Genomic DNA, 14227 nt, shown 5'->3' with positions numbered 1-14227 from the left:
ATTTATTTTTTATTTAGAGATACAGCACTGAAACAGGCCCTTCGGCCCACAGAGTCTGTGCCGAACAACAACCACCCATTTATACTAACCCTACAGTGATCCCATATTCCCTACCACCTAACTACACTAGGGGCAATTTACAATGGCCAATTTACCTATCACCTGCAAGTCTTTGGCTGTGGAAGGAAACCAGAGCACGCGGTGAAAACCCATGCAGTCACAGGGAGAACTTGCAAACTCCGCACAGCCAGTACCCAGAATCGAAACCGGGTCCCTGGAGCTGTGAGGCTGCAGTGCTAATCACTGCACCACTGTGCCAACCTCAATTTGTGTATAAAAGGATCTAACACACGACTGAAGTGAGGAAGATAGGAACAGCCTCATTGTCGGCAGCAAGGGGGCGGCAAGTCACTCCCTACCATTTTCGGGTGCTATTGCGCTGTTTACAGCAAGCGGGACACCTGAAAATTACCCGGACTTTAATCTTTTATGCCAAACATGTCTTTTCCTCTCAACAGCTCAAGTCTCCATAAGGCCCAAGTCTGTTCAAGAATTAATGCTGCCTCTAGATATGGAAGCCTCTTTTGCCACCTCTCTCGTGTTCCTGGCCAGTATCAGTGAAAAAGCTTCTGTTCGGTGATCCTTCCCTCAACCCCAGTCAGCAACTTCGGTCTCCGGGATCAATAATGTGGGCTTTCAGCTTCAGCACAATTTATAGGCTCAATATTCCTGTGCAGGAATGAGCTGACTTTACCCAATAGCACAAGGTCAGCTCACTTGAATATTTTTGTGGTAGTTTGTGCATATCACAAATGATGATTTGGGAGCAGGGTCAAAACTTCATGCACCATGATTCAGTCTAGGGCTGCCGGCTATCTGTCAAGTACCAATGTAGAGAGACAGGAGCACCTGAGCAAGGATAGCACAGGAGAAATTGTGACGGGGTGCAACGAAAGGGATCTTTTAATTGAGACATGTGTTGGACAGTCATGTTGTGATGTACTCGGCACCTTGGGCATATTGCAGTCCTCTCTCATCAATATTATGGGGAATGGTGGCCAATTGCTGTCAAGGACATTGGGCACCCACCATCAGGTTATTAGTGGTCCTCATGTTGAGTGATATAACTGTTGGATGAGCATGATTCCAATTCCGATATAGTGTGGTTAAATGCAGTGAAAAGCCATCTGTATTCTGCAACAACTTCCTTATTCAGCTAGCATGACATTTTTCTATATTCTGCACCAAACATTCTCTGACCTCTCTGCGGGAAATTGCTAATTAATTCAGAATTTGAGAGACATCATGCAGTGGACAAATGCCCGCTGGAAACTGGATTGAGACTAACCAACTCATTTCATGCAGAACCCTTATAACCAGTGAATACAGCAAACGTTCATCCCATCAGTCTAGCTTGGATCTGACCCTAAATCCCAGAAGTAAAACAACAACTTGCATTTATATAGCACTTTTAATATAGTAAAATGTCCTAAGACGCTTCACAGGAACATATTAAACAAAATTTGATACTGAGCTACATAAGGGGATATTAGGGCAGATTACCAAAAGCTTGGTTTTAAGGAGCACCTTAGAGGATGAGAGAGTGATAGCGAGACGGAGAGGTTTACAGAGGGATCAAAGAGCGTAAGGCCTCAGCATCTGAAGGCAGGGCCACCAATGTTGGAGCAATTAAAATCAGGGAAGTGCAAGAGGCCAAAATTGGAGAAGTGCAGAGATCTTGGAGGGTTGTTCTGCATATTGTACTGTCTGATAATTTAGAGACTGTAGAGGAATCAAAAGATGTTGTGGTAAGGTACAGCTAGGTGTCATCAGCACACATGTTAAACCTGACATGTTTTTGGATGATATCACCAAGGGGCAGCAGGTAGCTGAGAAGTAGGAGGGGACCAAGAAATAATCCTTGGAGGACTTCAAAGGTTAAGGTGCAGAAGCAGAAAGAGAAGCTAATGCAGGTGATTCTCTGGCTATGATTCACTAGATAAGAATGGAACCAGGTGAGGGCAATCCCATCCAATTGGATGATGAAGGAAATATGTTGGAGGAGGATCGTGTGGTCAACTCAGCTAAAGGCTGCAGACAGGTCAAGAAGGATGAGGAAATAAAGGAAGATTTGCATTTATATACCGCTTTCCATGACCACAGAACCTCCCAAAGCACCTTACAGCCAATTAAGTATTTTTGAAATGTAGTCACTGGTGTAAAGTAGGAAACATCGCAGCCAAATTGTGCACATCAAGCTTCCACAAACAGCAATATGATAATGACCAGATAATTTGTTTGTGATGTTGTTTGAGAGATAAATATTGGCCAGGACACCAGGATAACTCACCTGCTCCTCTTCAAAATAGTGCCGTGGGAGCTTTTACGTCCACCTGAGAAGGCAGGTGGGGCCTCAGTTTAAGGTCTCATCCAAAATACAGAAGGGATACTGTACCCTGGCCACAGTCACATCGGATGTGATTTGTGACAGTGGTGTGGTAGGAATGGAAACCTGACTGGAGAAATTCAAACATAGAGTTCCAGGAAAGGTGGGTATGGGAGACAGCAGCACATTTAAGGGCTTTAGAGAGGAAGGGCAGGTTAAAGATGTTTGCAAAGACGAAGGGGTCAAAGAAAGTATCCCACTGCACCACTCATTTTTACCAGCTCCCTTTAAGCAAGGGTTTCCATTGGCTGAGAACCAGCTTCCAAATGCTGCTGGTTGTGTATTAATTCAGCAGAAGCTCCCTTAGCATGGCACCAGCTAAAGCAGTAAGCTTCTCCATGGAATTCTAAGGGTTAGTTAATATTTATATTGGCAGCCCAGATCTAATGCCAGCTATACATTGATGAATTTCTACCAGATATGGTGTGTGTCTGATGCAAGAGTATTTTCGAGATACCTGTTGTGTTTGTAGAATGATTTATGATAGATTTGCCGGCCAGCAACAGTAAGTGCACTTTAAAAGCAATTCATTGTACGAAGCATTTTTGAGATATTTTAACCTGAAAGGCCCTGTCTAAATGCAAATATTATTAGAATATATAAATATGACAAAATCCTTGATGCCTCTTGACAGTTGATAATTACCTGTCTTAATTGATAACAGACTAGATCAGCTCATTTAAAAAAAGCTACTGGATGTTTAGTTACTTAGAAAATTGTAGGAAGAATTGTCTTTGAGTTTAAATTTTCTCAAACAGCTAATTTATTAGTAAACCAGCATTTGGGAGAAGTATTCAGTACCAGCTGTTTGCTTCATTATAATTTTGCACAGCTTATCCTCTGAGTACTTCATTTATAACCATTATATGTGAAATACTAATTTCATATAGACCAATGTAATCTACATTTTAATATATATGTAGACAGATTTTTCCCTTAGAATTATATGTCTTTAGAATAATGGGAGTGCACTACGCATGATTTAAAATTTAAGATGACAAGTCTGAAGTTTTTTTGTTAAAATAAAAAGTAATTTAAAATGTATAAACACATTAGGACCAAAATTTTCTTGTGGTGCCATCCACCACTACAAATGCTGGCTTACAGAAGTAATATATTACTAGCATTATAAACTATATTATAGCTAGAAAAATAATATTTAAAAAAAAAATGCTTTGAAAAAATGGCTGCCAGAATTTTCAGAACAAATCTATTTCATTTGAATGAACCCAAATATCTAAAGCAAAGCTTATTCTCCTGTTCAGTAAATGCATTTATTTCATGTATATATAACCATAATATATTTGACGTCTCTTTCAAAACTGAAATAGTTCTTTAAACAATGCAAGACTTCTCTTTCAAAACTGAAATATTTATTTAAACAATGCATGTAGAATGATAATGATAATTAGCACATACACACAGATATTGATAACTTGGTTATATAAACCATAATGCAAATAAATAGCCATACACCAGATTTTATCTTTCTCAAAGTAAAAATGATTTTTTTTTACAATTATCTATTGCATGTAACGTAAAGCAACAATTTAAATGCTAGATCATCTTGTGAGTTGATCTGTATAGTATATTGATATATGGGATTGTTAATTATTGTGAACAATTCATGGGAAATGCTTCTTCAAAGATTTTTAAAGTTTTGTAAATAAATGACTGCTCAAAATATTGCACCATCCTTTATACAACATGTAAAATTTGTTCAGAAATCCTGTATGTGACTGAAATAGATATTTCCTCATTTACTGTATTCAGTACTGATACTTATGCAAAAGGCAGTCCAATTCATTTCTAGTACTGTTAGATATGTAGTGCTCAAGATGAATGGTACAGCTGCATCATGCACAAATTGGTCAGTATTATGCATATGGTTTCAGCAACTGATGTATTAAAGCATTGGGTAGATAAACCTGTTTCACTTTACATTCCGCTCATGCATGTTGACAAACTGAAGTCACGCCAGCTTGAATTGAAGCTAGCAGCAGGATCGGGGGAGGGAAGTGATTTTATTTAAGATGAATAAAATGGTCTGCACCATTTAGAAAACAATCTTACATTTTCTGATTCATGCCCAATTGGAATTAAAATATTTACTGTAAGTTTTATTATCAAGTGCACACATGAAAATGTATGTTTCTTAGTAAATGAACACACTGATTTTTCACACTCACTGTTGCCTGTATAAATTCTGGCAGTACTTTAACACAGTTCAAAGTGTAGCTGCGTGGAATTTTTTCCTGTTCATCAGACTGCACTATGCATCCGTAATCCTGGGGATGGTTTCCTTCTTATATTATGCAGGACACCATTCTTCCATCATGCAACTGGGCGTCGATGAAACTAGCAGGCTTTTGGAGCCACTCCATTGGGAGGGTGCAGTGGGTGGAGGGATCGGCCAGTCTAGCCAACGATTACAAGGCTGGAGGTGCTGTTTTTTGCTGCTCCCTTGCTATTGGGATCCAATGTGGGGCCCACATTGGTACTGCACAGTTTTCTGCAGGTGGGATTGCTGACTGCATGGATATACAAACATATGAACTAGGAGCAGGAGTAGGCTATCCGGCCCCCAATCCTGCTGCACCATTCTATATGATCATGGCTGATCTGTTTGTGGACACAACTCCACATTCCTGCCTACCCCCGATACCTTTTGATTCCCTTGTTTGCCAGGAACCTGTCTACCTCTGCCTTAAAAACATTCACTGATGCTGCCTCCACCGCACTCCAGACAAGAGAGTTCCACAGACGCACAACCCTCAGAAAAAAAAATTCTCCTTGTCTGTCTTAAATGGGAGACCCCTAATTTTTAAACTGTGCCCCATAGTTTTAGTCTCTCTCACAAGGGGAAACATCCTTTCAACATCCACCCTGTCAAGTCCCCTCAGGATCTTATATGTTTCAATAAGATCACCTCTCATCCTTCCTAACTCCAATGAATACAGACACAACTTGTCCAACCTTTCCTCAAAAGATAACCCTCTCATCCCAGGAATCAATCGAGTGAACATTCTCTGAACTGCTTCCAATGCAATTATATCCTATCTTAAGTAAGGAGACCAAAACTGTACACAATACTCTAGATGTGGTCTCACCAATGCCATATACCACTGTAGAAAAACATCTCTACTTTTATATTCCATTCCCCTTGAAATATACGACAACATTGCATTTGCCTTCTTAATCACTTGCTGTATCTGCATAATAACTTTTTGTGTTTCGTGTACTAGGACATCCAGATCCCTCTGCATCTCAGAGTTCTGCAATCTCTCTCCATTAAATAACCTGTTGCTTTTCTATTTTTACAGCCAAAATGGATAAGTTCACACTTTCCCACATTATACTCCACCTGCCAATTCTTTTCCTACTCACTTAACCTATCTATATCCCTTTGCAGACTCCTTATGTCCTCTTCACAACTTATTCTCCTACCTATCTTTGAGTTATCAGAAAATTTAGCAACCATACATTCTGTCCCCATTCCATTGATATATATTGTAAATAGTTGAGGCCCAAGCACTGATCCCTGTGGCACTCCACTAGATACAGCTTGCCAACCTGAAAATGACCCATTTATGCCTACTCTCTGTTTCCTGTTAGCTAACCTATTCTCTATCCATGCAAAACTGAGCATCCATGAGGCGCTGTGGGACAGCAGCAGCAGCAGAATTATACTCAACCCACAATCTGTAACCTCATGGCCTGGCATATTCCCCCACTCTACCATTATCATCAAGCCGGGGGACCAACCCTGGTTCAATGAAGAGTGCAGGAGGGCATGCCAGGAGCAGCACCATGCATACCAATTACTGACCCATGTTATAAGGTCACCTCTAATTCTGTGTGCTCCTATTTTTGCTAAAATGAGGTGACAACCAGGTGAAGCTACAACCCAGACTACTTGCGTGCCAGACAGCGTAAGCAGCATGCAATAGACAGAGCTAAGCGATCCCACAACCAACGGGTCTGATCTAAGATCTATGGTCCTGCCACATCCAGTTGTGAATGGTGGTGGACAATTAAACAACTAACTGGAGGAGGTGGCTCCACAAACATCCCCATCCTCAATGATGGGGGAACCCAGCACATCAGTGCAAAAGATAAGGCTGAAGCATTTGCAGCAATCTTCAGTCAGAAGTGCTGGTTTGATGATCCATCTCAGCCTCCTCCTCTTCAGCCAATTCGATTCACTCTGCGTGATATCAAGAAACAACTGAAGGCAGTGGATACTGCAAAGGCTATGGGTCCTGACAACATTCCGGCAATAGTATTGAAGATTTGTGTTCCAGTACAGCTACAACACTGGCATCTACCCGGCAATGTGGAAAATTGCCCAGGTACGTTCTGTACACGAAAAGCAGGACAAGTCCCCCGACCAATTACTGCCACATCAGTCTACTCTCAATCATCAGTAAAGTGATGGAAGATGTCGTCAACAGTGCTATCAAGCGGTACTTGCTTAGCAATGACCTGCTCACTGACACTCAGTTTGGGTTCCGCCAGAGCCACTCAGCTCCTGACCTCATTACAGCCTTGGTTTGAATATGGACAAAAGAGCTGAACTCCAAAGATGAGGTGAGAGTGACTGTCCTTGACATCAAGCCAGCACTTGACCTAGTATGGCATCAAGGAGCCCTAGCAAAACTGGAGTCAATGGGAATCAGGGGGAAAACTCTCTGCTGGTTGGAGTCATACCTAGCGCAAAGGAAGATGGTTGTGGTTGTTGGAGGTCAATCATCCCAGCTTCAGGACATCACTGCAGGAGTTCCTCAGGTTAGTGTCCTAGGCCCAATCATCTTCAGCTGCTTCATCAATGACCTTCCTTCAATCATAAGGTCGGAAGTGAGGATGTTACTTGTCACTTATCAGCCCAAGCCTGGATATTGTCCAGGTCTTGGTGGATTTCTACACGGACTGCTTCAGTATCTGAGGAGTCATGAATGGTGCTGAACATTGTGCAATCATCAACGAACACTCCCTCCGCCACCAACGTACAGTGGCAGCAGTGTGTACCATCTACAAGATGCACTGTAGCAATGCACCAAGGCTCCTTAGACGGCACCTTCCAAACCCACGACCTCTACCACCTAGACGGACAAGGGCAGCAGATGCAAGTTCCCCTCCAAGCCACACACCATCCTGAATTGGAACTATATTGCTATTCTGTCATGGGGAAGGTGTTAGAATTGATCATTAAGGAGACTATAGCTGGGCACTTAGAAAAACTCAAGGTAATCGGGAATAGGCAGCATGGCTTTGTTTAACCAAGTTATTGGAGTTCTTTGAAGGAGTAACATATGTCATGGATTGTACTGTACTTGGATTTCCAGAAGGCACTTGACAAGGTGCTACATGAAAGGTTATTGTGCAAAGTAGGAGCTCATGGTGTAGTGGGTAACATATTAGCATGGATAGAAGATTAGCTGGCTGGCAGAAAAAAAGTGTATGCATAAATGGGTCCTTTTCTGATTGGCAGGATGTGACAAGTGGAGTCCCACAGGGTCTGTGCTGGGGCCTCAACTTTTTACAATTTATATCAATGACTTAGATGAGGGAAGCGATGGCATGGTAGCTAAATTTGCACAAAGATAGGTCAGAAAGTATGTTGTGAAGAAGACATAAAGAGCTTGCAGACCGATATAGATATGTTGAGTGAGTGGGCAAAAATCTGTCAGATGGAGTATAATGTGGGAAAATGTAAAGTTGTTCACTTTGGCAGGAAGAATAAAAAAGCAGAGTATTACTTAAACGGAGAATGACTGCAGAACTCCGAGGTGCAGAGGGATCTAGGTGTTCTAGTGCATGAGTCACAAAAAGTTAGTTTGCAGGCACAGCAAGTAATAAAGAAGGCTAATGGAATGCTATCCTTTATTACGAGAGGAATTGAAAATAAAAGGAAGGATGTTATGCTTCAGTTATACAGGGCATTGGTGAGACCGCATCTCGAATACTGTTTGGAGTTTTGGTCTCCTTATTTAAGGAAGGATGTGACTGTGTTGGAGGCAGTTCAGAGGAGGATAGCTTGATTGTTACCTGGAATGAGCAGGTTGTCTTATGAGGAAAAGTTGGACAGATTGGGCTTGTTTTCACTGGAGTTTAGAAAAGTGAGGGGAGACTTGATTGAAGTGTATAAGATCATGAACGGTCTTGACAAGGTGGATGTGGAAAGGATGTTTCCTCTTGCGGGGGAGTCCAGAATAGGGGGCACTGTTTAAAATTAGGGGTTGCCCTTTTAGGACACAGATGAGGAGAATTTTTTCTCTGAGGGTTGTACAACTTTGGAACACTTTGCCTCAGAAGGTGGTGGAGGCGGGGTCATTGAATGTTTTTAAGGCTGGGGGTAGACATATTCTTGTTAGGCAAGGGAATCAAAGGGATTCCCAGGGGTAGATGGGAGTATGAAATTCGAGACAAAAACAAATCAGCCATGATCTTATTGAATGGCGGAGCAGGCAAGAGGGGCTGAATGACCTACCTCTGCTCCTAATTTGAGCGTTCGTATGTTCCTTCACTGTCGCTGGGTCAAAATCCTGGATCTCCCTTCATAACAGCACTATAGGTGTACTTACCCCACATGGACTGCAGCAGTTGAAGAAGTCAGCTCGCCATCACCTTCTCAATGGCAATTAGGAATGGGCAATAAATGCTGGTCTAGCCAGCGACACCCACATCCCAGGAATGAATAAAAAATATCTTACCCCCTATAACATGGGCTCTTATTTAAAAACCTTTGATGTGGCACCTTTTCAAATGCTGTCTGGAATTCCAAGTACACCACATCCACAGGTTCCCCTTTATCCACGTTGCTTGTTACTTCCTCAAAGAACTCTAATAAATTAGTTAAACACGATTTCCCTTTCACAAAACCATGTTGACTCTGCCTGATTGCATTGAGATTTTCTAAATGACCTGCTATAACCTCCTTAATAATAGATTCCAGCATTTTCCCTGTGACAGATGTTAAGCTAACTGGCCTGTAGTTTCCTGCTTTCCGTCTTCCTCCTTTCTTGAATAGCAGGGTTACGTTTTCTATATGGAGTAGTAGGTAGTATTAATAGGGTCAGGATCCTGCCAGAGAACACCCAAAAGTGTTGATGTGCCAAAGAAATTGCAGACGAAAATGACACCTGCTCTTCCATCAGAACTTTCCGGTGCTGCTTTGCAGGTGGAAACAAGGCAGAAATGGATTTTGATGTTTCTATGGATTTCCAGAAGGCATTTGAGAACATTCCACGAAGGAGATTATTAGCAAAAATGGGAATATACAGAATTAGAGGTCACCTTATAACATGGGTCAGTAATTGGTTGGCAGGAAGGTGATAGAGTAGAGATGTGATGAGTGGTATTCTCCAAGGATCTGCACAGAGGCTTCAGCTTTTCACTGTATCCAAGTTTGTAGCTGACTTTACGCGCGGAGGCTTCAAGCCCTTCAGTAATATTTCAATATTTAAAGGTCCGGTCTCCAGGAAATAACAATAAGATTTTATTTACACTCTGAATTCTGTCTCTCACCCCGCAATGGGTAATTTATATACAAATTTCCCTCTCCCCCCATTATTAACTTGTTTTGATCTCCTGAACTTTCCCCCCTGAAATTTGTTCCCTTTGACCCATCCCCACAGGCAATAAAAATTGGTTTCGCTGCTCCCCCACCTCTCCCGCCCTGAAAGTTTTATTGCTCCCCCCTTCCCACTAGGTTCTTGCCTCGGAACTCCATATGGAGTTCCGAAGGTGCACGAGGTATGAGTGGCGGCGGTAAAATCGGCATGGGATGGGCGCCGCCAGCAGGTAAGTTTATCTGCATATCATTTAGATTCATTTTAATATGCAGATGAAGGGCCCGCCGCCAGGCGGCGGGGGGTGCCGCACCGAGGTCCCTCCGCCACCGGTAATATGCGGCGGGCCCTTCTCGATGTTGCAGGTCAAGACGGGCCTCTCCCTGCAGAATTTTACCCCCTCCTCCCCCCCTGCAGATTTTTACCCCCCCCCCCCCCGTCCCTCCCGCATCGAGGGGCTGGTAAAATTCAGCCCATTAAGTTGGGTAAATGGTGAGAGACCAGCAATTGTGGAGGACCAAAAAGATTTAAAATTTAAAATTGCGAAAAGCTAGTGCTGAAGTACAAAAAGTAATCAAAAATGTTGGCCTTTATCAGAAGGGAGTTAAAAAATGAAGTTGAGGAAGTGATGCTTCAGTTGCACGGAGTCCTGGTCAGATCTCATCTGGAGACCTGCATTCAATTTTGGACATCAAACCTCAGGAAAGATATACAGGCCTTGGAGGGGGTAGAGCACATAGTCACTAGAATGACTTAAAGGGTTACATTATGAGGATAGGATGAATAAACTTGACTTTTATTCCTTTGAATAGAAGGTTAAGGGGTGATCTAATAGAGGTGTTTAAAATGATAATGGGATTCGACAGGATAGATACAAAGAAACTATCTTCTCTTGTGGGGAAATCCAGAACAGGAGGGCATAATGTTAAAATTAGAGCTGGGCCATTTACAAGTCAGATCAAGAAGTATATTTTTCATGCAAAGGTTAATGGAAATCTGAAACTCTTTCCACCTTCCCCACCCCCCCTCCCCCCGCCACCCCACACAAAGGACTGTAGCTACTGGGCCAATTGAAATTTTCAAGACTGAGCTCGATAGATTTTTGTTAGGCAAGATATCAAGGGATATGGGGCTAAGACGGAAAAATGGAATTAAGGTGCAGATCAGCCTTGATCTAACTAAATGGCAGAAGACTCGAGGGGCTAAATGGTCCACTCCTGTTCCTAAGTATTTATCATAAGTTAGGTGAAATGCTCAAGGGCCTGGAAAAGAACCATATTCCTGCCACTGAAGGGAGACTACTAACATCATAAATGAAAAACGAACATTGTGACCGAGAAGTTAGATTGCACAGCGTCCATCTTATGGGTCAAAGAACCCACCATGGCATATTGCTTGCGAGCACTTAGTCCACACCGCAAGTGCACTGCATGCCGTAGTGGTTAAGGCACCAGGTCGTTGTCGAGGATTTGGGTCCACTACCTATGCCTAATGCCTGTTTCAGGCTCCTTTGTGCAAATGGTTTGCAACTGACCGCAGCAAATACTGTGCATAGAATGGAGTGCCATTGCTAATTGTGAACATAACAATGGTGCTCCCACTACTCCTGGCTTCACATTGAAACCATGGGCCGCTGCCGGTCATGCTGACCCTTCCCAACTGCCTCCCCTCGCCAGCCCTCACCGGAGGACCTTGGCTGGTATCCAAACCAACTGAATTTACTGCTCGCCAACATTGTTGATCTGCCTCTGGTGCCTGAGGATCAATTTGTCGTGGTCCTGCCGCTGGCCTCTTTGGGTGCTTGCAGCTGCAACTGGGACACAATCCAACTTCTAGGCCCTTAGGTTGTTTACAATTAGCTTTAGCATTATGTGGTTAAGGAAGCTTAATCAGGGTCCCTGCTCTTGATCACTCTACAGTGATCCATGGTGGAAGTGTGTGAATATAGGAACAGCAGGAGGCCATTCAACTCCTCAAGCCTGTTCTGCCAACCAGTTAGATCATAGCTGATCTAACAAAACAACTGATAAAGACAGGAATAGGCTCTACAGTGTTGTCCTCCACCGTGCCCCTTCCCCTCCCATGGTTAAATAGACTGCCAACACTCACTGTAAAGACTCACATATGAATAAATGCCACTTGAGCAAAGACTTAGAGCGTGATTAGTGTACATGGAATTGTAACCAAGAAGAGAATCCAAGCTTTCGGGTGGGGGGAGGTGGCGTGGGAATTGGCAAGAGAAGAAAACAGATGATTTAGTGTCAGTGATAACTTTTTTTTCTTATTAGTAGGAGAAAGATGTTTATTGTTTAAAAAAAATAACTTGCATACCTAAATAGAACATTCAAAGTAACTGATCAGCTTTAGCTACAGTAGGCAAGTAGTACTATTACGTTGTAAATTCCATTATAAATGGAGGCTGATTCATTCATTCTGTACACAAGAAAAATGTAATTGCATTAGATGATATTATTACGGCTCTGCTGTTTGCTGCTGTGATCTGAGGATCAAATAATGAGATGGTTACAATGCCTTCAGTGTCGCACGCAGTGCAGGCAGATTGGCAGCATTAAGCTGTGCCAGTCTCTCTGCACAGCTTTATCAGATTAGTTTCTCATCTAGTCCTGTAACTGACCCATTTGAACAGGATCCAAAGCTGGTACGAAACATCTGCCGTTGGGTACGACAAGCTGTTAGGATTCCGTTCTTTGCCAAGCTGACCCCGAACGTCACAGACATTGTAAACATAGCGATGGCAGCTCAAGAAGGTAAGAGGCTGTAGCGGGGACTGAATACACAGGGATTCAAAATGCTACTCGGAGAATAATTGTGTTTTTTTAAATTCTTTTCTATTGCCGGCTTTTATTATCTTGTAAATAGTTTAGATACTTCAATTAAAAAAACATACACCTTGTATTTTTTTATGGTGCTAATTTTATTACCCATCATTTTGCTAATGTCTTTGTCACTAACTTTGAAATGACTGTTATCACATATTGTTTAGCTATAACATTACAATCCAAGTCAAAAGGTATCATTCTGTGGATTGGAATTTAATTAACTGCTGCCTTTTCTCACAGGTGGTGCAGATGGTGTTACAGCGACCAACACAGTCTCTGGGCTGATAGGCGTACTTGCAGATGGTACACCCGTGCCTGCTGTTGGTAGAGACAGGCGAACCACATATGGTGGTGTGTCTGGTAAGTATTGCCCTCATCACTGTACAGTGTTTCCTCTGAGACTGTAGAGACACTGGGAGGTCCTTGTAGCAATCTATAATATCATCTCTCTGCCAATGTTCAAACCTTCTTGCTTACTGCTGGTCAACACAGCTAATAGTCATGACAGATGGAGGAGATTGACTGTGAAAGCTCTTGCAGTGCCTATTTCTATTACGCACACAGTACTGCAGTAAGGTGTGTGAGGAAGAGTCACTGGAGAATTGAAAAGAGAAGTACCTTGAAGTCTCTATTGTAGATATTTCTGTTAGTGTGCTGTCCTTTCAGGTTTTTGTTAGCACTCGCATTAGAAATACAAAACACATGTAAATTTTGCCTTATTCATAGGTATTGTAAGCCAAAGCAATTATCATTATCTATATGCATTTATTTCTGTTAAAATGCTAGCCCCTTACACTTAGTCACATTTACTTCAAATGAATTACTCTTTTTTATTTTTTATAAGATAACTATTACTGCAGTTTATATTCAGATAAATGATTAGAGGCTGTATTTCTTTGGGTTGTTTAGTAGATGAATGCAAAAGTGGTAAACAAAGAGTATTTTATAAGATAGACAAAATAAATTTATTAAAAGAGCATTATTTCCTGTTGGCAAAAACGGAATATGTTGGGAATATATAGCAAGTCAATTAGCATCTTTATCAGACGCATCAAATATCCAAAATTAGCCCTTCTTCCTTTTTCAAATGCAGCACATTTCCAGCATTTTGTTGCAGATTTCCAACATGTTTGTTAATTTTCCTTTGTGTCCTTTGATGATCAATTTCTTGCTCCTGTTTGAAGCCCAACAGATTTCATAACTGGCTAATGCTGTGCAGAAATGAAAGCAAAATGTGTTGATTACTCTCCTGTTTGAGATGGGGGCACTAGAATTCAAGCAGTTGAGTTTTTATTGTGAACTATTGAAAAAAAATCTGTTGGTGTGAATAAAATGGAGAAAAAAGTTAATTTAGTTATTTAAGCAAAGCT

General features: G+C 41.9%; 1 protein-coding gene across 3 annotated transcripts in view; it reads left to right on the top strand.

The window, feature by feature from the left end:
- Positions 1-14227, top strand: part of LOC137372719 (dihydropyrimidine dehydrogenase [NADP(+)]-like) — an 823566-nt gene that overhangs the window by 642591 nt on the left and 166748 nt on the right. Inside the window, exons 17-18 of one of the 3 annotated variants that reach the window (XM_068036859.1) lie at positions 12665-12785; positions 13098-13217. The exons of 1 other annotated variant lie outside the window; for it this stretch is intronic. In XM_068036859.1, coding sequence (XP_067892960.1) covers positions 12665-12785; positions 13098-13217 — 241 coding nt within the window. Of the gene's footprint in view, positions 1-518; positions 4113-12664; positions 12786-13097; positions 13218-14227 lie in introns of those variants that run through there. One more of the 3 variants, XM_068036862.1, reaches the window with a different exon arrangement.

The sequence above is a fragment of the Heterodontus francisci genome, chromosome 8 (genome assembly GCF_036365525.1).
Source record: "Heterodontus francisci isolate sHetFra1 chromosome 8, sHetFra1.hap1, whole genome shotgun sequence".
Classification (NCBI taxonomy): Eukaryota; Metazoa; Chordata; class Chondrichthyes; order Heterodontiformes; family Heterodontidae; genus Heterodontus; species Heterodontus francisci.
This window is presented reverse-complemented; position numbering and strand designations above follow the sequence as displayed.